The sequence below is a fragment of the Ambystoma mexicanum genome, chromosome 2p, assembly GCF_040938575.1.
Source record: "Ambystoma mexicanum isolate Mex_15411 chromosome 2p, UKY_AmexF1_1, whole genome shotgun sequence".
Lineage (NCBI taxonomy): Eukaryota > Metazoa > Chordata > Amphibia > Caudata > Ambystomatidae > Ambystoma > Ambystoma mexicanum.
In genome coordinates this window covers 1,199,113,259-1,199,139,884 of record NC_090923.1, presented here as the reverse complement: position 1 = coordinate 1,199,139,884, position 26,626 = coordinate 1,199,113,259, and the positions used below count along the sequence as shown (strand labels likewise).

Sequence of the window (26,626 nt, the reverse complement as noted above, 5' to 3'; positions counted from 1 at the left end):
TGGTGCACACTGAGCAAATCTGACCCATTTGTATAGTTTCCTGTAAACGTCAAAGGGCCCCTACGCAAGGTAAGAATATTTATTTGAATCCTTCACTGGGCTGTTGGGAACAGGTAAAGTGGACCATGTACCGGCCTTGGTGACTCTGATAAAGCCACATCCCTCTCTTGTGAACCCAATAGGTCGTGTGCCTCAGGCAGCTGTGACAGCTCCCCACAAACTAGTAGTATCGATTTGCCTAAGTCAGGCCATTTCGCTTGTTGCGCCTAGCCCTGCAACCAGCTGGTCAGTGTGCCAGGGGGGCTTCGGACCTACCACTCTTTGACATCCTCTGGATTTCCTTGGTTTGTATTTATTCCAGTATGATGGATGTAGAGTTCAGTGGTTTAGCCAGTTGCTTTTGGCCCTGCTTTTGACCTCTACTACTTGCAAATTGTTTCCTCATTTTCGCCCTTTTATCCATCCGTCGTCCTGTGATTCAGACATTGAGAGGTCGCTTTTGACTTCAACTGCGTCCTGTATGGTTGTTCCTGAGGGAATGGTAATTACAATCGTGGCCGACACAATCCTGAGCCCACTCTCTAATTATACCAAGTTTGGTCACTTCAGGACCTTTTTTCCAAATATCTCCTTGTTCTGGGGGTGATGGACATTAGGCCCAGTACAGCCCCCGTGTTTTTCACCTCCTCTAGGATCACCCCACATAATTTCAGCAAGATCTTTACAGCGAAGTGCAACGCTCCATCTGCTGCTTTGATATTGCTACTAGCACACCGTCCTAGGAGGACTGGAGCCCATCCGTCCGTCTGCTTCAGGAGAAGCGCGACTGCCTTGTATGCTTTTTAATCGTCCAGCCGGTAAGCTTCTGCAGCGCCTACACAAAGGCATCTAAACATATGCTGTATTTGCGCCTGTCTGCCTGAAGCGCACTCATCAGCTGCTTTTCTTCGAGCAGCGAAGTCCAACCCTTGGAACCATAGTATTTGAATCTACTGCCCGATTACCGACGAGACCATTTGAAAATAGCCACACCCATGTTGGGCCAACATTGCTTGGCAAAACCCACAGCCACCTTCTGATTGGCCCTGCATCAGCATTTACACCAATTGGCGCCGCCGGCCTCACAGCAGAAGGCCTGTCGTAAAAGGCTACGCAGACCCCCCACTCCTACACTTGCCTTGGAGCTGAGAATCTATATAACCGTCCAGATAACTCAACCATTGTTGTAAGAGAAGCCTGCAGCCCCAACCTCAAACTGTTCTTTAACACCGAACATTACCAGCGTCAATTAGACCTACTAAGTTGTTACTTTCCTCCAGAATCTACTTCTCAGCCACTATCACTGATACCTTGCTGTACCTGCACTAACTTAATACACTCCTGGCAGCAGTGTAATAACAATCCAACTGTCCTGCCTTTGACACTGCGCATGCCTGGTCGAACTCTTGATATGCTATTTCATTTCACTGCCCTTGCATCTCCTGCGCCGTGAATTCCTGGACTAGGAAGTGCTTGGATTTTAATTACCTGATTTACAATTGTTCTGCTGGCGTTCTTGCAAGGTAGCACTGCTCGGTATTCACTATTTACCGTATGTTCACAACTTTACAAATGCTCCCATATGCATGGCATTATGTGTACTTCTGTTTGAAAGTTATGCCAGTCTCAGATCAATCCTGCCGTTTTAATAGTTTTCAAGTACCCCTCTAGCCACTAATTGGCTCTTAAAATCGTATACCACCATCTGTTTATCGCCAGCCTTCAAATGTGCCTGCTTTCGTTTGCATTATTTACTACCTGATGCTGTCATGGCTGTATACCAAATATCTACACATCAAGGAACAAATACAAACGCCTATATCCTATTATATACTGGCCTACAGTACACATTGACTAGCATTAGTAACCATAGCATCTTTGCGAGATACATGATCAGCTACAACTAATTTTGCTGATGCTCTTGTCACATGGTCTTGTCACATTCACTGATGTTCTTACTACACATTTACCTTAACTATTTAGTCTTTTAGCATCCTCCCTTGCTTATAGCCATCTACTACTCCAGACCTTATGGCGACCCTGCATGCTGTCATTCACACCATGGCCCTCCTCAACACCATTGCGCCTTTGAAACCCCCACTGCCATCTAATCCTAGCCAAGCGCAGACACTGAATAATAGACTTGGAGATCAGTAATCACCCCCTTACTCCGAGCGACTGGCTCATGCGCTATACCACAAAGCCTACCCCTAATATGCCATGTTCTACTAGTCGCAGAAACGTGAGACTTGGTTCCCGTACCTCGACCAAGAACACCTTGCACCACAAGACCACCTTGACTAAACAGATTCTAGTCAACACCAACCCTTTATCCTCAAACATTAATGGACCAGCACAGGCTTCCAATTCCATACCACCCTTTCCGCCCACTGAAGCTCCCCACACCAAAGGAGCACTCATTAATGCCAGGTCCTTGATGGCATATGTTCTTGATATAGCAGACCTCATCAAAGTAAACCACCTAGACTTTCTAGCAGTCACAGAAACGTGGCTGCACCCAGCAGCTGGACCCTGCCTTATGCTAGCAGTCCCCGAACACTACTGTCATCGGGGCCGACAGAACCACTAGTAAAGGTGGTGGAGTCACAATGATCTCCTAAAAACACACTAGGCATTAGAAAACTCGATAGTCATCCAATCTCATCTGGCGAACATCTCTCCATTAAACTGCCCCTCACAGCTGCACACACACTTCTCATCCATATTGCGTACAGACCTCTGGGCCCTACCTCCTTCTTTTTGAGGAAGACGTCACCGACCTCACCCAGTATACCAAACTTAACTCCCAAATCATGCTCTTGGGTGATCTGAATCTAGGCCTACATGACCAAATTGATGCCATTGCCTTAGAAAACACTTAATCCTACGTTACATCCCCTTTGCTCCATACTTGTGGGACATTCAGTCCTTCGGGACGGGACTGGAGCACTTTTTGTCAAAATATCAAAAATAAAGCCGTAACCCCGCCCTGCTGAGCTCCGCCCGCACATCACCCTTCAGTCCTTTTCTGAGCGCGGTCGGGGCTGGACGTACTTGCATCACCGGGAAATAATTTGTTACCATTGTCATTCTCTTCTGCTACAGTTCTGCGGTCGCTTAGTCCTGTCTAGGCTGGAGCGTCTGGAATGTGTCCTTTTCTTCATGCGAATATCGCTTCGCTATGGCGGATCCCCATTCTCTTTGCAGTGTGTTCGGCCCGGACCATCGCTGGGATTCATGTTTCTACATGCGACTCGTTCTCCGTCCGGGCACTCCAGTGCCGTCTTCGGTGGGAGGAGGTATTTCAGTGTGTTCCTCCACCTACTTTTCAGCTTTTCATCGACGGAGGCGTCTGGCAGGTTCCCTACTTTTTAGGGCGCCCGGGGGACTCCTTCCTGGGTTTTCTAGGTCTGGAAGGGGCTTGAGTAGCTCTACCAGAGGTTCCCCTGAGGTGCTTCGCAGGCCTAATAGACTTACCAGAGTTTTCTTTGAGGGTTCACACGACGGACCTGCCAAGACCGGACCATGCTCCGAGGTTCACCTGTCGGGTGCTAAACTTCAGCCTAGCTCATCTGTGGCTTTGGATACCGGCGTTCGCTCCGAGGTCTCCGTTTCTGGAGCTTTCGACACGGACGCCAGGATTCGCCCTGAGACATACTCCTTCTGGAGCTTTCTGTACCGAGCCATGGCTCGAGGCCCCTCACGAAGGAGCTACACATACCTGGAGGAAACCCGAGGTTCCTTTTTTTTGAGGCGAATGTCTGTACTGACAAAACAGAGGGACCTGCTCTGAAGGTCTTGTCTGTGAGATGGATTCCTCAGCATTCCCACGCTCGGACGCAGTGATGCCGGTTCTGTCGAGGGGGCAAAGAGGGTGATCATAAACCGTGACTCTCTACCGGCTCTGCTGAGGTTTCTCCTCTGGAGGATCATTTTGGGACCACCTCCAAGATGTCCAGTAAACATTAGATCCCCCCCCCCAGAACTGGCTCTGCCGAAGATCCTTGTCAAGGCTCAGGTGTTGCTGAAGTCCCCTGACCAGCTTGAGGAGATGGATTGCTTCATCTGCACATGTGACGCAGTTCTCTTCAGGCATCGACAACCCTCATGGTCCATGGCAGCCATTTTGGATTCTTCCCTTACACCTACATTCTCGACTACTGGTGCTGGGAACCTACTTTTTGTGGCTGAGCGGCAGTTTCCACCTCAGGGGAAGGTAAAAAATCTGTTCTGTCCTTATGACTGGCGCTCTCGGATGCCGCTGCCTCATACTGTCTCGTTTCCTCGTGCTTTGGCTTCAGTGGTCTATGCGGACTCTGGGGGTGGTGGGCCTTCCTTGCAACCATCCTCATTGTGTTTGTGGGGGGTATGCCCCATATGAGCGGCCTCTACCCGGCCCTAAAACTTCATCGGAGGATGTTTTTTTTGGGAAATTTCAGAGGCGCATGCACTCTAAACCCATGAAGGAGTATTTTAAGGGCTTTTTCAAGGAAATCTACCCTGAAACTCCGGCTCCACCTTCCACCCCGGCTGTTCCAGCAGCTCCTGCAGCGAGACACCTCTTCCACTTGGCCCGCCTCCAGCTCTTCCTCCCCTACCGGCTCCCATAGAGAAGACACTGGCAGAACAGTATAGCACTTTAAAACCTGTGACGGCCCAGCTGTCTGCTCCCGATTTGCTGGATGACCCTCAAGGAGATCAGGATAGCGATGAGCAGCCCCGCTCTCTTAGCATATCATGACCGGGTCCTGGATATGATGGCCCTCCTCAACATTCCCGTACCAGAGCCCCCGCTCCGCAGGAGGGGGTGCTTTCGGGAGCATTCACCTTGTCACCACGAGCGCACCAGCCTGTTAATCCAGAAGGACGTTTTGGCTGAGGCCCGTAAGGCCCCCCCCACTGGGCTGCATATCGTTAACGCCCGTTACTGGCTCCACACCTCTGAGGAGATAGCCTTGGCGCCTTGTCCACTCCTTCCTTGACGGCAGTAGCTGCGGCCACACTTCAATCAAAGCCGGTCTCTGTGACCTCAACGACTGCGGCTCAGATTCTGTCCAAGGAAGACAAGATTCTGGAAAGTCAGTCATTGCCAACTCAGCATTTCAACTTCGTCAGGCAAATACCGAGCTCATCCTGGCTGCAGCTAATATGAGGCTATGGAAGGAGTTGGCTGATTTCCAGCAGTGTATTCCTGCGGATCGGCTAGAAGACTCCAAAGCCGGTTTGTCGGACGCCAGGGTGTTGGCCCAAGATCTGCTGGAAGCTGCAGCACACCATGTAGATACTTCAGCATGAGGCGTTATGGTCGGAATTGACACCTCTCGCCATACAGGTCTCCATGCGATGAAGTTTTCGAAGGAGGTGCAAGATAAAGAGAACTTCCCTTCGATGGCAAGGAATTTTCATTCTTCTACAGATGAACTTACAAAATCCAAGGCGAGCAACCAAACAGCTAAATCTTTCAGTCCTGGTGAAGGTCCCAACTAAGGCCCCTTAAACACAGAGGTCAGGGTCTGTCTCGATCATTCTCTGGCTTCAGGGAGTTGCAGGACCGCCGGGCGCGCAGAGCTGAACCTCCGGTTGGTGTGGCACCTGTCAAACGTTGTCTGGTTTTTCTCTCGCCATCAGCCTCCTCAAGGGGCAGGTAGTCTCCCTGCCGACAAATCTGCAAAATATTTTGTCAGTTGCACAAGATTCCGGTGGGAGGACAAATCTAGTCTCATCTGGAGGCGTGGCAGACAATCACCGAAGACCAGTGGGTTTTGTCATTCGCTCGGGCAGGCTTTTGCTTGCCCCACCCTTCAACCCTCCCTTCCAACAGATCGGGACACGCTCCTTTGGAGCGGAGATTCAGAAGCTTCTAGACCTCAGGGTGGTGGAACCTGTTCTCCCTTGGGGAACAAGGGGAGGGCTTCTACTCTAATATGTTCACGGTGCCCAAACCAACCAGGCTGGCCTGCGCACTATCCTGTACCTTTCCCAGTTCAACCTTTCTCTTCCCCAAGAGAAATTCAAGATCACACCCTGCCAGATAAAGTACTCTCTTCGGAAGGGCGACTGGCTCAGTGTAGTTGACGTTCAGGACGCGTATATGCACATCCTGATATGGAGGCCGCATCAAACATATCTGCGGTTCTCCCTGGGAGGGGAGCATTTCCAGTTCCATCTGCTCCCGTTTGGGCTATGCTCAGCACCGCGTGTCTTTACGAAGATGTTGGTCATCGCAGCTTTTCTTCTGCTACAGGGTGTTCATGTATATCCGTATTTGGACTGGCTCCTACTCGGCCCTTGTCCACGGACTGCTTTGCGCAATCTCCAGTCCCTTCCCTGTTCCATCTTGGGCTGTCGGTGAACTGGTAGAATTCTTCCATGACGGTCTCCCAAGACCTGATTTTCGTGTTTCCATTAGAACATGATCAACTCCATGGTGTATTTGACAGCGGACAGGATTGCGGATCTATTTGCAACGTGTCAGCTCTTCATCCAGTCAGTGCACATGACTGCTTGGTGGTTCTGGGCCCCATGGCTTTGTGTACTTGCTCTTCCTTTTGCGTGTCTTCATGAGGTGTACTCAGCTGGCTCTTCGGAGCTCTTGGTGTCAGGCTTTGGAGTCTGATTCAAAGATGATCCCAGTTCCATCCTGCATGATGGCGGACCTTCTATGGTGGTCTTCAACCAATCTTAGTGGGGGCCTCCTTTCAGGAGCCCTGCCCACAAGTGACGATTACACAAACTCCTAGTGTCGTGCCCCACAAGGGAGATCTCCAGGTTTTCAATCGATGGACGCTGCATGACCGGCAGTTTCATACAAATTATTGGGACGACTTTGCTCCTTTTTCTGGCACTAAAAGCTTCCAAACGTCCATCACGAACAGGGTGGTCTGCATCTGCACAGACCACTCTGTCAGTGTTTTATATCAACAAGCAGGGTGGCACCAAATCACCACCTCTTGTGGACCTTGCCATTCAGATTTGGGTATGGTCCATCCAGCACAGCATTTCGCTACTAATGGTACACATTCCGGGTCAATTCAGTGACTGCAGACTCACTCAGCCAACAAACAGCAGCCAGCTACAAGTGGGAACTGAATGCAGAGGTCCTCTCCATCTTTCGCCAGTGGGGCACTCCAAGTGGACCTTTTTGCCAGTTCTACAAACAGGAAACTTCCTCTTTATGCATCCAGGAACGGGCTCTGGGCCTCCTCCGTAGGGAACTTGCTCGAAATTCCGTGGCACAACATGAAGGCCTATGCCTTAATCGGTCACTCTGCAAGCTCAGGAATACATCAAATTGCACTCTCCTGTTCAGAGCTCCTTGGTGGCCAGCCAGATTCTGGTTCTTGGAACTTCTCCGATCAGACTGCTGTTACTTGCTTCACCAGTGCAATCGGCAGATGTGGCACCCCTCCCCACAATCATTCAGCTTGGCGGCCTGGTGCCTGAATTCAAATCCTTAGCACGCTTTAACCTGTCCAAGGACAATATGCGCATTATCCAAGCAGCCAGGAAACCCTCTACGAGGTCTCCGTATAGGAGCACGTGGCTCAGTTATTGCCACTGCTGTTTAGCTAAGCAGCTGGACCCCAGACATGCTATGATTGATACTTCCTTTCGTTCATCTCATCTGGCAGTTTCGGGCATTCTTGTCTTGAAGGACTTGCTTGTCGGCTATTGCCGCCTACCTGTCCACTGACGACTGTTACTTTTCTTTGACAAACCCAGTCATTAAAAGGCATTTCGCAGGTCTATTACATCTTTCCACCTGTACGCAATCCTCTTCCAAAATGGGATTTAAATGTGGTCCGCCTTATGCCATAAACCATTTGAACCCATGGCTACGGTGCATCTAAAGTACCTTTCATGATAAGTTGTATTTCTGATTGCAGTGACTTCGGCAAGGCAAGTAAGCGAGCTTCAAGCTTTGATGTGCTCCGTACTCATCCTAAAATAGTGACTGATTTTTCATTTGAATCCATCGATCTCGTTACTTTTATTTTTTGGAACCCGACCTCAGATGCTGAAAGAGTATTACACAATTTAGATGTCAGACGAGCTCTGTTCTATACTGACAGAACTTAACTCGGGGGCTCCTCACAACTGTTACGTTCGGAGGCCCAAAAGGGAAACCTGCTTCAAAAGCTACTATCTCCCGATGGTTTGCCTATCTCGGAGGCCTATACCATTCAGGGCCTTCAACTACCGAAGGGCATGCATGCTCGCCTTGTACGTGGCAAAGCGGCTGCAGTTGCCTTCCAAAAATACGTTCCCTGGGAAACAATTGCCAGCGGAATAAATCATGGCGGTGCTGGGATCGGCCAGTGCCCTCGTTTGCGCTACTGCTTTTAAGGCCTGCCTTATTTATTTTATATTTTGAAACGTGCTACTCACCTGTAGACCTCAGAGCACGCAAGGAAGACAGGACACAACGGGTATGTACCAAAAAGGATGAAAACCCAAACTAACTTGCCGTTACGTTCACTTACTACTTGGACCTAAGCTCTGGGGCCGATGCTCAATTCGGCCAGGCTGTTCTTAAGAACCTTTTTCAGTAAAGTTTCTATACACCCGTTTTATCTGTGAAGAGTGCTTGGGAATCTCCCACAAGTATGGAGGATAGGGGACGGGACGTAGGAATATAACAAAGTTACTCACCGTAGTGACTACCTTACTTCTATTCCATAGTCCCCTTGCCTCCGTACGCCCGCCCGCCGTCCCCTCTAATAGGTATCCTCTATTATTGCTTAAATGGTCGCCTAGCGGAGGTCATGAGGGCGGGGTTACGGCCGTGTAACGAGGACAACATTTTTTTTTTGTTGATGCTTTTTGACAAAGTGCGCTGGTCCCGTCGGACGGAATGTCCCACAAGTATGGAGGAAAGAGGGACTATGGACACGGTTTAAGGTAGTCACTACGGTGAGTAACTTTGTTAAACTGAACTATGCTTCGCACCACATCGCTTTAACTCATTGCAAGGGCAGAACCCTGGATTGGGTTGCAGACCTAAACTGCAACACTAAAATCATCTCAAACTCTCCATGTGCTTGGTCAGACCATAACGTAATTTCCTTTTGAAATCCAAGACTTCAGCCAACCACCGCATAATGAACAAGCTCCATCGGCTTTAAGTAGAAATAACCGCCTAATCACCCTGCAGAGCTTACTAACTTTACTTCAACCCATCACCAATCCCCAGAAGAACCTTGATATTGACCCCTACCTTATGGTGAACCTATATCAGAACCTTCTCCAAGCCTTGACCAATTAGCCCCGCTTAAATTGAGAAAAGCTAAGCCAATAGCTCATATAAACAAATGGTTCACTTCTGAACTGAAAGCCCTACGCAAAATAAAAAGGTGTTGAGAAGCCATCTGGGGAAAAAAAAACCTTCAGTCCAGAGTAAGGAAAACTTCACAGCTCCCTCCAATGCCTATAAAATTGCTATTGCAAACTAAAAGTGATACCTTCAACAACAGAATTCATAATGCCAAATCTAGCTCTGAAGAGCTTTTATCCATCCTCAAAGTGGTCACCCATCTCAGAGCCAGCCTCATGCAATAGACATCCATTGGTGTACCCAAATCCAAAATGCGCTTTTAGACTATCTCACTACAAGCAAAAATTTAAGCAAAAAAAACTCAGCCTCACAGCTGTCAAATCAAGTGATCCACTTGCCCTACCTCCCAAAGGTAGCAACCCCCACCCCTCAACATCCAATCTGTGCTGCGCCATTTGATTTCAGCCCAGTCACATCCAAAGAGGTCGAAGATATCATCGCAAGCCTTAAACCGGCAAGGCGACATCTGCCCTGCCACAATTATAAAGGAGGGGGAAAAGGATTTTGCTGTTTCACCTCATTCATTAACTCCTCGTGCACTTTTCCCAAAAAACTTAGATGCCTGGGTCATGCCTCTCATTAAAACAAACTAACCTCGACCCTAGCATTCCTACCAATTAAAGACCCATAACAACCATGCCTATATATAAATACAAATATTCGATAAAGCAGCCTACATCCAGATACAAAACCATCTCAAATCTAATAATCTTCTGGGCTTCCGGCAAACCGGATTCAGACCTAGACATGGGACTGAGACGGTCCTTCTGGATTTAAAAATTCGGATGGACGATGCCAGTGGTGACAGTGGAAAGCCAGCTTTATTCCTTCTACATGACTTATCGGTAGCGTTCGATTTAGTCTACCACAACATATTAACTACTCATCACACTACAGCCTCCTTTTCCACCAAAGCGGCTGCCTGGGTCCAGTCCTTTCTCTCAGATCTGAGGGTGTTCTCCCCTGCTGCATCCGCAGACTCATCTCCAATCCCCTGTGGAGTCCCACAGGGATCTAGTCTCCCCAACACTGTAACATCTTCACAAAGCTCCTATTTGACCACCTAGATGACCATGGCGTATCTTAGACAACTTATGCGGACGATACACCATTTCTTCTTACACTCTCGTACATATGACAATGACTTAATACTCTAAAAAGACACATACGGCATGATTCAAGCTTGGATGGCCAAGCATGATTTTTGTCTCAATGATGACAAGACTGAGTTACTGCTCATCGGCTCCAGGCATAGACTCAACCAGCTAGGTCCTCAAACATCCTTTAACATTGATGGAAATAATGTCAAAGTTGACAAAGATGCCAAAACACTTAGAGTTTATCTGGCCTCCACCTGATCTCTCTCCAGGCAAGTTAACACAACAGCATCAGCAACTACATACATGTTCAAACTAAAACGCCTGCAGACCGTTCCTGTTCAACAATGACTGCATCACACTGGCTAGGGCACTTCTACTCTCTAAAATGGACTACTGCAATACTCTATATTTAGGTACCAGCCAGCAAAACGTAGACAAATTACAAGTATTGCAAGATAATGCCCTCAGAGTGGCTGTAAACATTCCTCGCTCCAACCACATTTCACAAATTAGACGTTACACCAACTGGCTCCCAATACAAGACATGATCACATTCAGAACCCTAATGATCACTCACAAATGTCTGACAAACTCACTCGGCTCCCAAGTATCTGGTCAACAAATTCTCCAAAAAGGTTCCATATAGACCTACCCGAACCAATTACGCCCATTGTCTCAACATCCCCAAATTCAAACTGATTAAAGCTGGCGGATCTAGCTTCCCAGTACTGGCAGCCAATACTTGGAATTCTTTGCCGCCTGCTCTTAGAGCTGAACCCTCTTTCCTGTCCTCTAGGAACAGGATTAAAACTTGGCTCTACTCCCAGTCAACTAACACCACCATACATCCCTCTCCAGATCATTGCTCAAACTTTGGGCTCTATGGACCATAGTCCAGTTACATAACGCTATGCGACTGACCTTAGTTCCTACTCAATACTCTGACTGCAATTCGCTTAGAACACTGTACATTTCCTTGTACTTATTCCTATGTCAACTGTAAATATGACTTGATTTGTAACGCAAGTCATCTGCCGTACTGGCTTTGCACCACACTTTTGTGAATACTTTTCATTGCTGTCTTCACTTGTCCTGGTAATACTATTACCAGTGTTCTGTAACAATTGTATTCTCAAGCAAAAACGTCCAGATACCCCTGGGTTCAGCTATACAAGCAAATAAACTAAACTAGAGTCTGGGGTGTCACTCCGCCGCCCTCCCTTTCCATTGATTGTGGCTTCACCGTCATACACAATTTCCCCCTTGCAGTTCCTCGGAATAGATTAGGTGACAGAAAACCTCTGGGTGTTTGGGTGTGCATACTGGTCGCTTATTTCTATACCCTCTGGTAACGTATCGGCCCGAGTGGCTGGGCTTGACAAGGTAGCAAATGACTGAGGCAATTACATGCACTGTAGCCTTGGTTACTTTTGTCATGCCCACATTGGGAGCCTGAACGTCTGTTTTCTGGTGGCCTTAGGCACATAGCAACTGTGCCGGTATATAACACAAGGCTAGCAGGGAGTTATTGTCAATGTCCTCGTATCGGTGGTTGAAAAATCCAATGGCATATGGTTGGTGCTAGCGACGTCATGCGTATGTACGGGTTTGTTGTGCAGGGTCTGCACTCTGAAAATATGTGGTAATTAACCCCTAGTCTCCCATACAGCTTGTTGCTGCTCTGGACCCCCTGGCAGTCGAGCGGGTCTGGATACGGGCTTCAGGCGCATTTGTTTCTTTACCCTCTAGCCTGGGTCGATTCTTGGCCAAAGATTTTATATTAGTGTTTTTGTAGCCTAGGTTTTGTGCTTGTTTTGGCCGGCATAATTACCGCCAGGTGCCTTACTGAAAGTGTTGACTAAAGAAGACCAAAGACAACAGCACTATCGTCCACCCGGCTCCAAAAAAGTGCTCCAACAGCGCCACTCACCTAGGTCTGGCACTCCGTTCTTTAATTGATCTTTGACACACAAAGGCCTCCTGGTTGCAGCCCACAGGAACACAGCAACACACGCTGCGCTCGCTCCGCAAGGTGCTGGGGGTTTTGTTTCCTCAGTAGAAATCTACTTTCTCTTAGGTGTCACAATGGTCAGGCCTGCAGTATCTGGTAGATCGCCTTACCACTCCTCCACCCAGTTGCTGCCTACGTTCCTTCATCCGTGTAAACCAGCACAACCAAGGTTTAAGCTCACAGGTTTTGAAAGAACTGCGCTTGATGCCCAGGGACCCACCCCTTCCCAGCCTCTTTCTGGAACAAGCTTCTGCACAATCTAAGGTGGGAAAACTCCCTCTTAAGCTTCACGAAAGGTGTGGAGACCCTCTTGAACGTAACGGCAAGTTAGTTTGGGTTTTCATCCTTTTTGGTACATACCCGTTGTGTCCTGTCTTCCTTGCGTGCTCTGAGGCCTACAGGTGAGTAGCACGTTTCAAAATATAAAATAAATAAGGCAGGCCTTAAAAGCAGTAGCGCAAACGAGGGCACTGGCCGATCCCAGCACCGCCATGATTTATTCCAGGCCTTAGCCCACACAGTACACATACTGTTAAGGGTGGACCAATGTTTGGCGTTTTTTAGGGCCCAATTGACTGTACAGGTCCCATGCGAGTGCACTTTTGCGTGGTTCGAGGGCTAGCTGAAGCCAGCCCAACTGGGTTATCTAGGAGAAACCCCAACCTGGTCTCCATTCTGTTGGGATTTCTTTAGATTTTACCAGCTGGAGGATTTTGCCTCAAAGCTGCTGCTTTAATAGTAGGACCATGTCTTGCCATACTGGCTTAGGTCCTGTCCTGTGGTTTTCGTCTTTGGCTGTTGGTCCTTCCGACGCTGTGCTTGTACTCCCCATTCTCTGGTCTGCGACGGTTATGCTTGGACCGTTTCATTTGTGCTTTTACTGTGGTTTTCCTGAATTACCACCTTGGTCATGCACCCAGGGGCAGCACACTTCTCTCCTCCAGAAGTGTGATCCTGGGTCGCCTCCACAGTTTCCTTCGTACTGTTTTTCTGCTGGCTGCCCTTGTCCATTGCGCTGTTGAAATCTACTAGTTCGGGTGGCCTTGTTTTCAGGCATCCTAGTCTCTGGTTTTCACTGCTGGCTAGTTGGTCTCTGTAGAAGCTGATTTATTTAGGGTTATCTGGGCAATTGGATGACGGTCCTGTAACTTGAGTTGCAAGTGGAGATTTCTACTCGCTGGGTCATTTTGCCATTCCTGAGCTGGTGTTTTGCAAACTGCCACAGTGAATACCCGGTATGCAGTAATTGTATCGAATACAAAACTAATGAAAAAACAACAAATAACTGATTCTGGGAAAAACTAAAAATGGGGTTGAGGGAATAGTGGTTTTGAGGTTGGGGGAAAATATTAAATAAAAAGGTGTTTGGGGGAACCCCCAAAAAACATAGTAATTTTTTCATTAGTCGTTTTTCATTATTCGCAATTGCATGTAACCTGAATACCCAACTGTGGGCTATTCAAGATACTAGAGGTCGTCGGTGTGGTGATGTTGGAGATTGGTTTCTGCAGGTCGACTTCAACCCTTGGCATAGTTGTCATGGGTGTGAATTCTGATGTGCTTCATTTCTTCACATGCCCACTGGAACTTGAAGCTTTCTCTTACCTTCTCGGTGTTTCAACTGTGGCAGTGCCTACATGCTTTGCCCAGTGATTCATATTAGAAATGTTTGAACTTGCCTAGAACACTCAAAATAACTTGGAAGGTCCTTCTCTCTAAATGGGCCTTTTTCTTGGGTCCTTGGAGTTTTAGGCCAAAATAGCATGTACAGTTATTTTTTACTTTCTTTCTAAATTACTCCTTTGGAAAAATGCATAGCTTCGAGTTAATTGTTTTCTAAGAATGTAATAAGACCTTAGGGTCTGGTGCTATCCGCCTAATAGTATCATATCCTAAAGGTTGATGTAATGTTCATAATCTATGGCATGCTTGGAGGTTTTAAGAATATTGTGACCTTTTTTGTGTGGCCTTGTGGGTCCTAATTAATATGAATGTGCTTTTATGGTCTATTGGTTCCCTTTCCTTCTCACCCCTTAACCTTGTTTTGTAACTACACTGGGTAGTAGGCAACAAGCTTAATTTAGGAGTGGGTTAGCTCTTCAATTGCCATGTTTTGTACATGCACTGTGTTACTATGTTACAGTTAACTGAAGTACTAATCCAGCTTCCCCCCGCGACACCCATCCCCCTTGAGTTGAGCCTGAATGCTCTGCCGCTGCTACCATTTGAGCTTGCTCTGCCGTTTTGGTTGGAACCCTTTTCTACTCCTAGGTTAGATGGTTTTACACCACTTGAACCCACTAGATATAGCCTTGTGCAGTGTCAATAGACTTCTAAACATTGGTAACATTTAAATGTACATTTTATCTGGCTATATAATGGTTATAGCAGGGTGCAGCCCTCTAAATGAATACATGGAGATGCCAACAGCTAGTAATTTGTGAAAGGGTGAGCTTAACGGTGTGCCATTTGGGGGCACTTGGCCTTGGTGTAAAGGGTCTCGCATGCATCTGTGAAGTTACAGCGCAAGTGAGTTCTGAGGAAAGATGTGGCCTGTCAAGGGGGCCAGGGTTGTGGGGGAGCAACAATGTTAGGCTGCTTCATGACTCTGTGCTGCTTTTAGCCTTCTCCAGCATTGGATCTTTCATTGATTCACATGCTGTGAATATTTCCCGTAGTCGGGCCGAGTAACTTGGGGTTTTCCTATGGAAAACTTTGACACTTTAGTGTCCTATCGAATTTCTTTTTGGGTGCTTTAGGTTATGCCAAGAGGATGTCTGATATAAATAGCCCCGCCCGTGTGGCCTCCCCATCAGATTTCAACCGTCTCCAAACTGTTGGGATCACCTTGTTTCTGTGTTTTGCATGTGCTTTTTGTATCCGGCCAGTATGTCATCGGTGGCCCAGAAAAAAAATCTTTCGGCCTTGTGCTACCTGCAGCCTTATGGTCTTCGAAGGGGACAGCCATACCTACTCTCTACTGTCTGTACCCTCATCACTCTGCGGATGCCTGTCAGAAATGCCACCATTTTTCGCAGAAAACCGTAACTGCCGGCTCATATATTGGCTGAATGAGGGCACTTACCCGGCTTCGGAAGTGGGTTCGGCCTGGGGGAGCCAGGCTTTGGTGAGAGCGGAGAAGGACTCTGCAGCGTCGGCAGAACCCCCCCTCCTCTAAGAAGCAACGGATGGAGTTGCCTATGTTGGGAGTGGGGAGAGGTAGCAAGTCTTCTACATCCAGGTCGCATCATTCGAAAGGGGCGAGTGGTTCCTCACTTTCCAAGGCAGTTCGGCCTGACAAGTCCAAGGGGTCTGGTGGTAGCCCTGAGAAGTCAAAGGTGTCGGACAGAGGACAGGCGAAGCCGAAGCAGTCTTCCTCAAAGCACTTGTCTAGAGATAATCATCGATCCTTGTCCAGCTGGGATTCTTCGAAGCACCACTGCAGTTCTTCCAAGAAGTCGCCAGTGAAGGCTAAGAGGCCGCAGTTCCGATGACGACTAGGGCGTCAACGGATGTTCCCTCGTCGACTATGGCGGTATATTCGGCTGTTCTGACGGTTATTTCATCGGCACCGTCCACGACTGTGACCGACAGTGGTCCGCTGTTGACACAGATGGAGTCAGAAGGCTTGTTGCCGACGGGTGGGCCGTGGCAGTCCGCTGGCTTTGAGCCCATGCTTCCTGTGGACATTCTGAAACAAGAACCAGCTGCATATTCTGTTTCCTCGGGGATGGACGAGGAACAAGAGCCACTTGTTCAGTCGGCTCTGGGTCTGCAGAGTGCACTGCCGTCTGTCGACTGGGGTGGGGGCTGGGCTGCCCCTTTACCCGTTGGTCATTCCTTGATCCCTGCTGTCCTTGAAGGTTTTATATACGCTCCAGTCATTGTTGCAACTGGATGGGAGGCTGCCACCGGCTCAGTCGGTTCCAGTGGTGGGTAGTAGACCTCGTTAGGCCTCTAGGAGTCTCCTCCTGCACGGTTGCCGTTGCCGGTGGGGATGGACCGTCCATGAAGTCAACCAGCAGAGGAGAATGCTCCACGTGATACCCTGTCGACGGTGTCTTTGTCGCCGACGAGGGACGATGCCTGGGAAACTGATCCTGAGGTGGAACAGCCCATTAGCCCGGCACAACCATCTCCTCCGGCTGATATTGGGGCATTCCATGCCATGATGGCAAAGGTATGTCAGGAGTTTGGGCTGGCTCCTGAGGAAGAACGTAAGGACTGCTTGCTCTTCGACCATATGGGGAAGAGACGTAAGGCAGTCTTCTCAGTTCCGATTCTCGACCACGAGTGCAGGATGGCCTGTGCATGATGCGCCACCTGTTTTATGAGCCTGCAGTGAAGGGTTGTCTAGAAAAGGTATTAAAGGTGCCGGAGTCTACACCCTAGATGTCTCGTGTCGCAGCCCGCGTCAGTGGTTTTGCCAGCAGCTAGCTGTAAGGCCAGAAGACAACCCAAATGTTATGCTCCCGGACAGTGAAGCCAGAAAACAGGACGCATGGTCCCGACAGTGGGGGCTACTACATTGAAGGCTGCAAATTCCTTGGCAATTATGGCCAGATCTGATCGGGAGATGTGGCACAGGCTAGCCCCGATTCTGTATCCTCTCCCGGAGCAACACCGCAAGGAGGCAATGCTGTTGGTTTGAGAGGGGGAGCAGGCCTCCGACCACAGCATCAATATTGCAGTGGACCTGGCGGAGTTTGGGTTTAAGCAAATTAATAACTGGTGTGCTCCCACGGCAGGCCTGGCTGAAGTGTATGGACTTTCGTCCAATATAAGGTCATCGATATGCCCTGTGAGGGTGAACACTTTTTTGGAGAAAAGATAGATGTTGGCCCTGAAAGGTATGCAGAGGATACTGAGACTGCAAAGTCTTTGGGTTCCCTACAGAGTGGTCGCTCTTTTTGCTCCTTTTGGGCTTTTCGTGGAGCTTCTGATAATGCCCGGTTTGCCTCCTCCAGAAATCGAAGTTACGGGAGCTCCAGCTACTCGTCTCAAGGCTATCAGCGCTCGGTCCAGTCTGCTCAGAAGAGCAGAGACTTTCAAGCTCAGCGAAAGAAAGGTTCACAGGCCTCGGCTGCTAAAGGGAGGCAGTCAAAATCTCAACAATGACTGCCATATGGGCAATCTGCTGGGAGGCAGGGTGGCGAACCGTGTCGACAAGTGGCAGTTTATAACTTCAGATCGCTGGGTGCTGGATACAGTATGTCTCGGCCACTTAGTTTCAGCGTCCTCCGGGCCCTATTCCGCCATTGTATGTGGCACAACCGCATCTTCAAGTCTTGTGGCAGGAGGTGGTACTCATGCTAGCGAAAGGGGCGATGGAACCAGTTCCAGTCGCGGGGCCAGGGGGTGTACTTCATCGTGAAAAAAGCCCAATGGCAAGTGGAGGCCTATTCTAGATCTTTGGGCACTGAACAAGAATCTGCAAGGCCTGAAGTTCAACATGCTCACGCTTCAGGATGCCATCTGCTCGGTGAGACCGTGCAAGTTCCTGGCGTCGTTGGATCTGCAAGACTCCTACTTTAACATCCCGATGAGGCAAAAACACTGCAAGTTCCTGCATTTGGTGGTCGGAGAGGATAATTACCAGTTCCAGGTCATCCTGTTTGGCCTGAAGTCCTCCCGCAGGACGTAAACAAAGTGTTTGGCTCCAGTGGCTGCCTTCCTCTGCAGGGAAGGCCATGTTTACCCCTACCTGGACGATTGGTTGGTAAGGTGGTTGTCGCAGGAACAGGCAAGGGAGTCTCTCGTTGCCACCATGGGCCTGTTGCAAATGCTGGGATTCGCCGCCAACTTCGAAAAATCTTAACGCCGTCCAGTGAATTGGTGTTTCTCGGGGGCGCAGTTTCTTACCCAGGACAATCTGGTGAAACCTTCCAGCGAGAGTGGTGAAGTTGCAGTCAAAGGCTGGAGAGTGGGGACTGGGTACGGTGATCTCGATCCAAAGTTGCATGTCGCTGTTGGGAAGGCCATGGCGTTGTGTATGCCGCTCCTTCCCAATTGCCGCCTGTTCATGAGACCAGTGCAGGAGTTCCTCGCAGACAGGTGTTTGCAGTGTCGAGGTTTATGGTTCCACAAGCTGGTGGTCGACGAGGGGTTGGTGGACACCCTTCGGTGGTGGACTTGCATGGACAATCTCATAGGGGGCATGCCCCTGCTGGAGTCGGAGTTTCAATTTGCAATTGTGGCAGACGCTTCCCAGATAGGGTGGGGGGCGCACCTCGATAAGTCACAGGTACAGGGCCTCTGGAGGAGACATCCCTACTTACCAATGTGCTCGAGTTGAGGGAGGTGCACTGGGCCCTAAAGTAGTTTCTTCTGAGCATCCGGGAGCAGTGGTGAGGGTGTTTACCATAACGATGTTCTATTTGAGGCAGCAGAGCAGCACACATTCCTGAGTCCTGTCAACGGAGGTACAGGAGTTTTGACATTGGTCTCTGGCTCAAGGAATCCATATTGTAGCTTTCCATCTGCCGGGGGTTCTGAATGTTCAGGCGGATGCGCTCAGCAGAGATGCCAGTTATCTGCACGAGTGGCGGCTGAAGAAGGTGGCAAGAATCTTCTGGTGATGGGTGCTCCCTGACTTGTTCTCTAAAAAGTGTCTGGGGTTTGCCACCAGAGGGGCTCATCCGGAGTCGATGGGGGACAAGTTCTCGTTCGGACAGGCCTCTTCACATATGAGTTTTCCCCGTTTCCACTGATTCGGAGGACCATCCAATGGGTGCGGACCAGTTCAGGATGATTTTGGTTGCTACGTTCTGGCCCAGGCAGACGTGGTTTTCAGATCTCCTAGTGGTGGAAGAGCAGTTTCGTCTAGGAGCGGACCAAGATCTCCTGTCTCAGGACGACTGCAGAGTGTGGCATCACAATCCGGCGTGGCTCCTGACTAATCAGTCAGATCTAGATATCTCCCGGGAGTGTTGCCGGATCTTGGAGGGGCAACGCCATGGCCCCTTCTGCCAATGCCTCGTATGGTCATAAATTGGCGAGATTCTGTGCCTTGTGTGAGGGTCACCCTGAGATACAGCCTTTGTAACTTGTTCTTCTCCAGCGTTGGTATCCTTCATGGATTCACATACGCCAGCCGCCCCTGCAGGCAAACCTTGGTTCGGGGGCCCTCTACTTTAGAGGTTAAAATCTGAAGGGAAGCCGTGGGGGCAGTTCTATCAGATGTCCTATTGGTGTAGCCTAAAGCACTCAAAAAGAACGTCAATAGGACATAGGAAAACGCTAAATTGGTTACTGAGGTTTCCCAGCCTGACGGGAAATTTTCACAGCATGTGAATCAATGAAAGATACCAACGCTGGAGAAATGCAGTTACAGATAAGAAACTACCCCCTTTTAATTTCTCAAAATAGCAGTTGATTGAGCAAAGGCTTCAAGTGTCCACTTTATAGAATTGTAGTACGTGATTTGAGTTTGTTTGGTTTACTAAAATATTACCTATTATGTGGGGATATAAGGAAATACGTGATATATTCTTTACAAATCCCGTCATTTCCAATTTCTTGTCTTTGGAGTTAATTCCATGCCTTTTGGTCAATGATAGATTGGCACTTAAGTGCAGCTCATAACTAAACTGATGCGCCTACATATGACCTCCTGTACTTGGCGTGTATGGATTTAGACACACAATCGTGGTCAGTGACGGAATTGACACGAGAAATGATACATATGAATGAACTCCAAAGTAACTTTACACCTGAAGGGTTCCTGTTCTCAAACTTTGGGGACACGCAGCAGCTGGATGTCCTTGTGTACTCCATGCAGAGAGTCGACACGCTTTATGGATTAGATTGAGTAAAATGCTTGAAGGAAAACTTTCGTTATTTTTATTTAAACTTTGAAATAATTGGAGCCGGGAGGATAGTGCAGGGACACGTGTTTTCTTGGAAGCAAGTCCATTGAGCGCAGCAGAGGTTTGAATCTCGGTGCCACACTTGGACTGGTCTCTGGTAAATTACCATTGACTGACACCTTGTGGACCACAAACACTTGTTATAATGGCCCTAAAACATGAGCCCTCAGCTTGGTGCTGAGGGGCTGCTGCCTTAGCCACTTACACTGCGTGTGCTCTTGCTACAGTGTAACTGGAATCATTTACTGTAGACTGAATTGATCACTCCAGAGTCAACCTTTACTGTTACAATGCATCAATGATCTTGACTATTTTTCAATTCTGAAGTGCGTAAGACTTTGACTGTTGCTTTAACCTTCTTGCCATCCATGGTTCTACCCTTTCTTGCTTTTGATTTTCTGTTCCAAATATCCTTTCCCGTTTTTGTTTCCTGCTTTTTCTGATTGCTTTTTTCACTTTCCTTAATTTCTTTCTTTGAATATTCAGTCTTTATTTGCCTGTCATTCTTTCCATATTTTTTCGTTTCTTTCATGCCACCTTGCGTTTACTTTTTTCGTTCATTCCATCTCTATTACTTTACTCTTTTCCCGTTTTATTTATTTGTTCTGACTATTGCCTTTTTTTTGCCCTGGCTTACTATTTCGATTTCCATTTATTTTTTCTTGCTCTTTCCTGCTTTTTCTTTTCTTATATTCTTTAAAGCGTTTTTCCAATTTACCAGTCTTTCCTGCACACCTTTCTTTTACTATTTTTTTCAACTGATTAACACAAGCTCCTCCATGTTTTACTTCATTATTTGTAAAATGAGCGGGTGGGTCGAACAAAACTTCTTTGCCATTTTATTTTCAATAGCCAACCTTAATGTCACTAGATATCATTATTTCGGAAATGCGTGATTAGCCTTTTCTATTTGCATATCTTAAACCTCGAATGGGCCTATTAAATACACAACGAACGGTTCACATTGTAAAGCTTTTACTATTGGTATTACACACACCATAATTTGGCCCCCTTTCTTTCAGTTTAACACATCCAAGAAAATTGAGTGGCCTGTTCTGTACATTGCCACTACCCTTTTGTGATCTTGATTGAGATTTTTCATTGGGTTTTTTTGAGCAATCGATGGTGGGCGGGGGTGGAGGCCTATGAATGAAGTGATCTTGTATGAAATTACTTTAAGGTCCTTATGTATGTAATCGGAGCAATAGAGGGGAATTTTGAGTTTGTGCCCCACAATTGCCTGTCATTTTAGAATTCGTTTTCATAGGCAGCAACTGGTGGTATATGCTGTTTAAAGAAAACTACCTTCTCTCAAAAAATAATGAATCATCCAGTATGACATAATATGCCCCTAAGACTGGCCAACCCTCTTGGTAACGACACGCCACAGAGGCGCACATCGCCTTTAGCACCCGCAAGTAAATGATTTATTTTTTGTAAATTTAAAAAAGGAAAACCTTTATTCCGCTTTTAATTTTCATTCCTTTCTGCAATGCTGCGTCGGGAGTGTCTTTGGTGTTGATTCTCAATCAACACTGAAGACTGATTCCTGTCCCCCAATGCGGCGTTGCAGTACAGAGTAAAGGTATGCATTCTTTTTTTATTATTGCCTTTAGCACCCGTGTGTAGTTACTCGCGGGTGCTAAGGGCTGATTTTTTGGGAAGGTGGGAGGGAAAAAGGACTGCACAGGGCGCGGGCGCACAGCCGTGAGGGAGATCGAAATGCAGTCTTAAACCAAACGAGCCAGCCCTCATTCCGACCTCCTAAATTGGCTGGCAGCCCCACCCAGGATGCTAATAATATGAAAGGATTTAGTTAATGTGAACCCTTGCACTAACAGGGTTCCTGTAGATTTAATAGTTTCAGCCTTATTTTATTTCAGGCTTAAAGAGTGCAAGTACCTTGCTACTAGTTGGAGGGAGTCCTGATGTGGGATTACTGAGTATATTTAGGATTGGGAAGCAACGTTGACGTTTTCTGAATTTAGTTTGATTTCAGATTTTCTAATGCATCACCCACCAGATAATTTCACTGATAAGATACCTGGAAGAAAGTTGAACCTGGTGGAGCTAGGGTTTCAGTTGAAAAAAGAATGGGGAAAGAACCATGGAAAGGATAAGGGAGGGAAGAGGAGGAATTTAAGACCAAGTAAAGTCAAAGGTGAGACGAAGAATAGAGACTAACTTGATGGAATTGAAGTAAAAATAAGATGTTTCTTTCCATACCATCTTCTATTTATCCACATGTCAGGAAGGAATGCTACGTGAGTTAAATGAGAAGTGTATTCTTGCACTTTTGGGAAAGATTCCGTATAGTCTTGTCCATTGATACGTTTTAACAGCAGCCATTTGTTGGCTTTCGTATGACGTACCTTGCAGAGATTAGTTTAACTCGAGCCATGGGACCACACAGGGCACTGGGAAAGATGGCAGGCTCCCAGAGACAACTGGGTGGCTCATTTTCAGGGCTATGACTTTGTGGAGTTATTGTTGAGCAAGGTGCTACTGGTAATTATTTCATGAAGTCTTGCTTTTTAAAACCTTGGTAGTTCAACTTTAAGATTTGGCTGTATATCTTTTTTTAATTTTTTTAGTGCTTGGTGGTAGATAATATCACTGTTCCTCATACTTAAGGAAATGTTAGCATGATTGTTTACTGTTGGCAAATTGGCTCTGAATAACAAAATTGCCTCTCAAATAAAAAATAGTTCATTCAGCTTTGCTTTGTCACTCACAGTACCCAGAAGGACTCCGAAAGTATGATTACCTCCCGAACTTTGCAATACGAGGACTTCACTATGACATTCCTAAGGTGAGTAGTGCTGCCCTATGTCATTCTTTGTGGTTGTGTGCTCTACCTATGTAGTCGTTTTTTTCAGAATACTTTTAAGTGGATGATAAACACAGGCTCGTTTTTATTTGGAGGTGGGCATTTTTTTAGCATAGGAGGTAGGGGGGAAGGGGAGGTGAGAGTGCATTAGCTGGTTGTAGCATCTTGTTGACTTATTAATACCTTGGATGATGCACTAGATTGAGTCTGAACTGCATATAGGTATGAGACCTGCGCTGAACCTTCTAAATTAAATGATCTATACAATGCATGCTGTACGGGGGAAATGGCACGTTTAGATTTAGTGGGTCGTGCTCGATGTCTGAAAGGTGTAATTACTGATCTTGTAAGGATGGAGTGGATGGGTAGTCCCTGTTGTGGTTTTGGCCTGGCTGCAGGTGCAACAGTTTTGAGGCACTGCTTTGCTCGGTTGTCTTGGCTGCAAACAATCAACTGTTACTGAAACAGCCATGAAATTGTTCACCCTGCACATGCGCCCATTTATCCTTCTATTTATTGCAATAGTTTACCAGAATCTGCTTGATTCAAATTGCCTCTACGTAATACCATTTCACAGTGAGAACTTGCATAGTGATTGTTTTTATGCTGCTCATCTCGAAAGGGCGTCCACAAGATATAGTAAGTCCATTACCTGCATATGATAGCGAAGGAACCCAAACGCTCGTAGCTCTCTGTGATCTACTGTATATTCATATGCCCCGGCTGTTAAACTATGGTGAGCAGTAGGACAGGGTGGGGTGACCAGTTTAATTCTGTTTTTCAAATTAGAAAGTTGTTGTCCATGCCATGCGTATGGTTTTGTAACTATGGGTGCAAAAAGTACACGAGTTATTGATCCCTCTTCTGTCGGTTACCACTTCTCTATAGAGAACTTGCCTAGCTTGGGGAATTAAAGTAAAAATGTGCCTGCTGCAAAGGTGTGATTCTTCACCCTCTTCTATCCTCCAGGGTCTGCTGATGAAGATTGATGCCTTCCATTACATCCAAATGGGCACAGTCTATCGGTGAGTTTGCCAGTGGAATACTATTATCTTTTGTGCCAGTAGTTTGTTCTTCGTGCAAAGGCTGGAAAAGTTTGGGGAGTAAGGTGCTGTAGCAGCCACGTGGGTTAGTAGATTTCCAGGCGATTGGGTGCTCGCAACTTCAGGGTGAGAACATTTAGTGAGCAAGTAGGTTTCTGGTCAGTCCTTGCCCTTCATCAAAACGTCACATTTTTGTATTTGTTTTATATAGCGCCTTAATCCAAAGCGCTTTACAAGAATACATAAACATGGAACATTAGAAGCAAGAACAGTAAAAATTAAACCAGAAAATTGGCATGTACAACAATTTGCATGAGAAGGGGAAAGGAGAGGATGGGGTGTGTGGAAGAGGGAGAGAAAGTAGTGAGTAGAGTGTAGTAGGAGGAAGGAGAATTTAGAAGAGATATACAGCAATGGCTATTGCAGGTTTGCATTTTTATTGCACTGCAAATGGAAGTTGTTGCTTTTACCTAATCTAATACTCCATATGTTATCCTTTGACGTATTGACCAAATTGGCCATGCTGGGCCATTGTGCTTAAGATGGAAAAGGATCTATTAAGTAAAAAGCTGAGAGCTCTGACCATCCTGCAGTGATTCTTTGTGGTTAGCCTTGCAGTCGTAACTGCTAGTAAACTGGGGTGGAGGAGGCATGAAGAAAAGCGCAGCCCTAATTTCACAACAATGGTTTTTGGGTGGGTGCAGAAGGTGGTTTGAAATGTAGTGCAAAAAGTTTCCCGGCTGCTTGCATTTTACATTTTCATGACCTTAGCAAACTATTGCATGGATACCTTTCCCTATTGTACTAGTCCTATCACTGGGCACATTTAGGGATACAGTATGTGTAGCACAGGATGTTGGTCAATCCATAAGCTCATCTGCTGCTTGATCTAAAAGTAAAAAATGGGGAAGTGAATTGTGGGGTGAGAGCAAGTAAAGGACCTATGGCTGGGAAGGGGGGGGGTTGAGTCATATGGTGCAGCATTTGGTTATGTTCTAGGCAGACCACTTTTTTGCTGATGCAAAGCAATGCTTTTGAAAACAGCTCGGTTATTCTTTCAGCCCTTCTAAGAAAAATCGATGGTGCATTTTGCAGCTTTTTATTTTTGTGGTGTGTTCCCACCAGAACGTGAGCGCTCCAATTAACCACTGCCTCCTCTTGCTCCCTCTCCTTACCCTCTCCCTCCACCAGGGGCCTAAAGCCGGTCCCAGATGAGGAGGTGATGGATCTGTACGAGGGAACACACCACATACCTCTCCACCAGGTCAGCGGCTTCTACGGCAAGGTAAGGGAGCAAATGCACTGTCTGTTTTTTCTGGGGCATGGCGGTTTGACCAATTTGTGGATGCCGAGCTTATATGCTTAACTGGTACGATACTGCAACGCAAGCTTTGTGCTAGGTTTCCAATCCAACAATTAAGGGGTCTTTGGGCGTTCTAGCTTCATGTCTTGGGGAAGAGAAGTCTGGGCTTTTCGTTTGAAGAACGTCATACCTTCCCAAGCTGGAACTGGAGTGCTGATTTCAGTCTAATGCGGTACTTCAGGCATGGCAGTGATTGTTTTTTCATACAGATTTTTTTTTCTCAGAGGTGGTCTGAAGGTGTTCTAACCCTCACTCTGCCATCTGTCCACTTGTACCTGTGGCACAAGCCTACTCCGCATTGCTTAAATTCCCTCTCCTTAATGTGCGACCTTGTTCTTGATGTTTTACTTGGTGGTTCCTCCGAAATTCCATGTGAACGTCCCTTGTCGGTCACAAATGGAGCACAACCTTGGTTTGAACACTATTGGAGAACTAGGTCTCTAGTGAAGGAACTATTGCATACTGTTGAACATGAAGGTATTCGTCACTTGTTCTGTTACCATCTCGCAAAAAGCACTGGTTTTGTTCTGCTTTAGTCCAAAATGACACTTTTTGAGACCCCTGCTTTTGCTGCATGTCCTGTGGGAGTTCAGTGAAATTTAAGTCTTTTAGGAGGGGATTTCACTGATTCTCAACCTTTTGCATCTTCTAGGGCCCTGCAGTCAAGCAGTTTATGGATATATTTTCCCTTCCGGAAATGACTCTCTTGGCCATAGCCAATGATTTCTTTATCAGCAACGAGATTGAATATGATCCCATCCATCTTTACAAGGACGTATCGGTGAGTTTCTGTTCCAACAGGCCTGCTTTCTCCGTCATGTAATGCTTTGTATGCTGTAGGTAAATCACATGTACCAATTTGAAAGGCCATGCTTCATTTATTTTAAATTTGCCCTATTGATTGGATGACACTGCTGTTGAGATCGGAGCGTGATCTTCAGGTCGCAGGTTCGAATCCTGGCAAGGCCAACTCAGTCGATAAATTAGTACCAATTTCGGTTGGGTGATATTGTATGTAAATATGTGCTCTGTAAAGTG

At 47.1% G+C, this 26,626-nt stretch overlaps 1 protein-coding gene across 1 annotated transcript in view; it reads left to right on the top strand.

Annotated features, from left to right (window-relative positions):
• NT5DC2 (5'-nucleotidase domain containing 2) overlaps positions 1–26,626 on the top strand; it is a 355,042-nt gene that overhangs the window by 120,015 nt on the left and 208,401 nt on the right. Inside the window, exons 3-6 of the mRNA XM_069645426.1 lie at positions 23,090–23,164; positions 24,152–24,207; positions 25,417–25,510; positions 26,241–26,369. Of these exons, the coding sequence (XP_069501527.1) occupies positions 23,090–23,164; positions 24,152–24,207; positions 25,417–25,510; positions 26,241–26,369 (354 nt within the window). The remainder of the gene's footprint in view (positions 1–23,089; positions 23,165–24,151; positions 24,208–25,416; positions 25,511–26,240; positions 26,370–26,626) is intronic.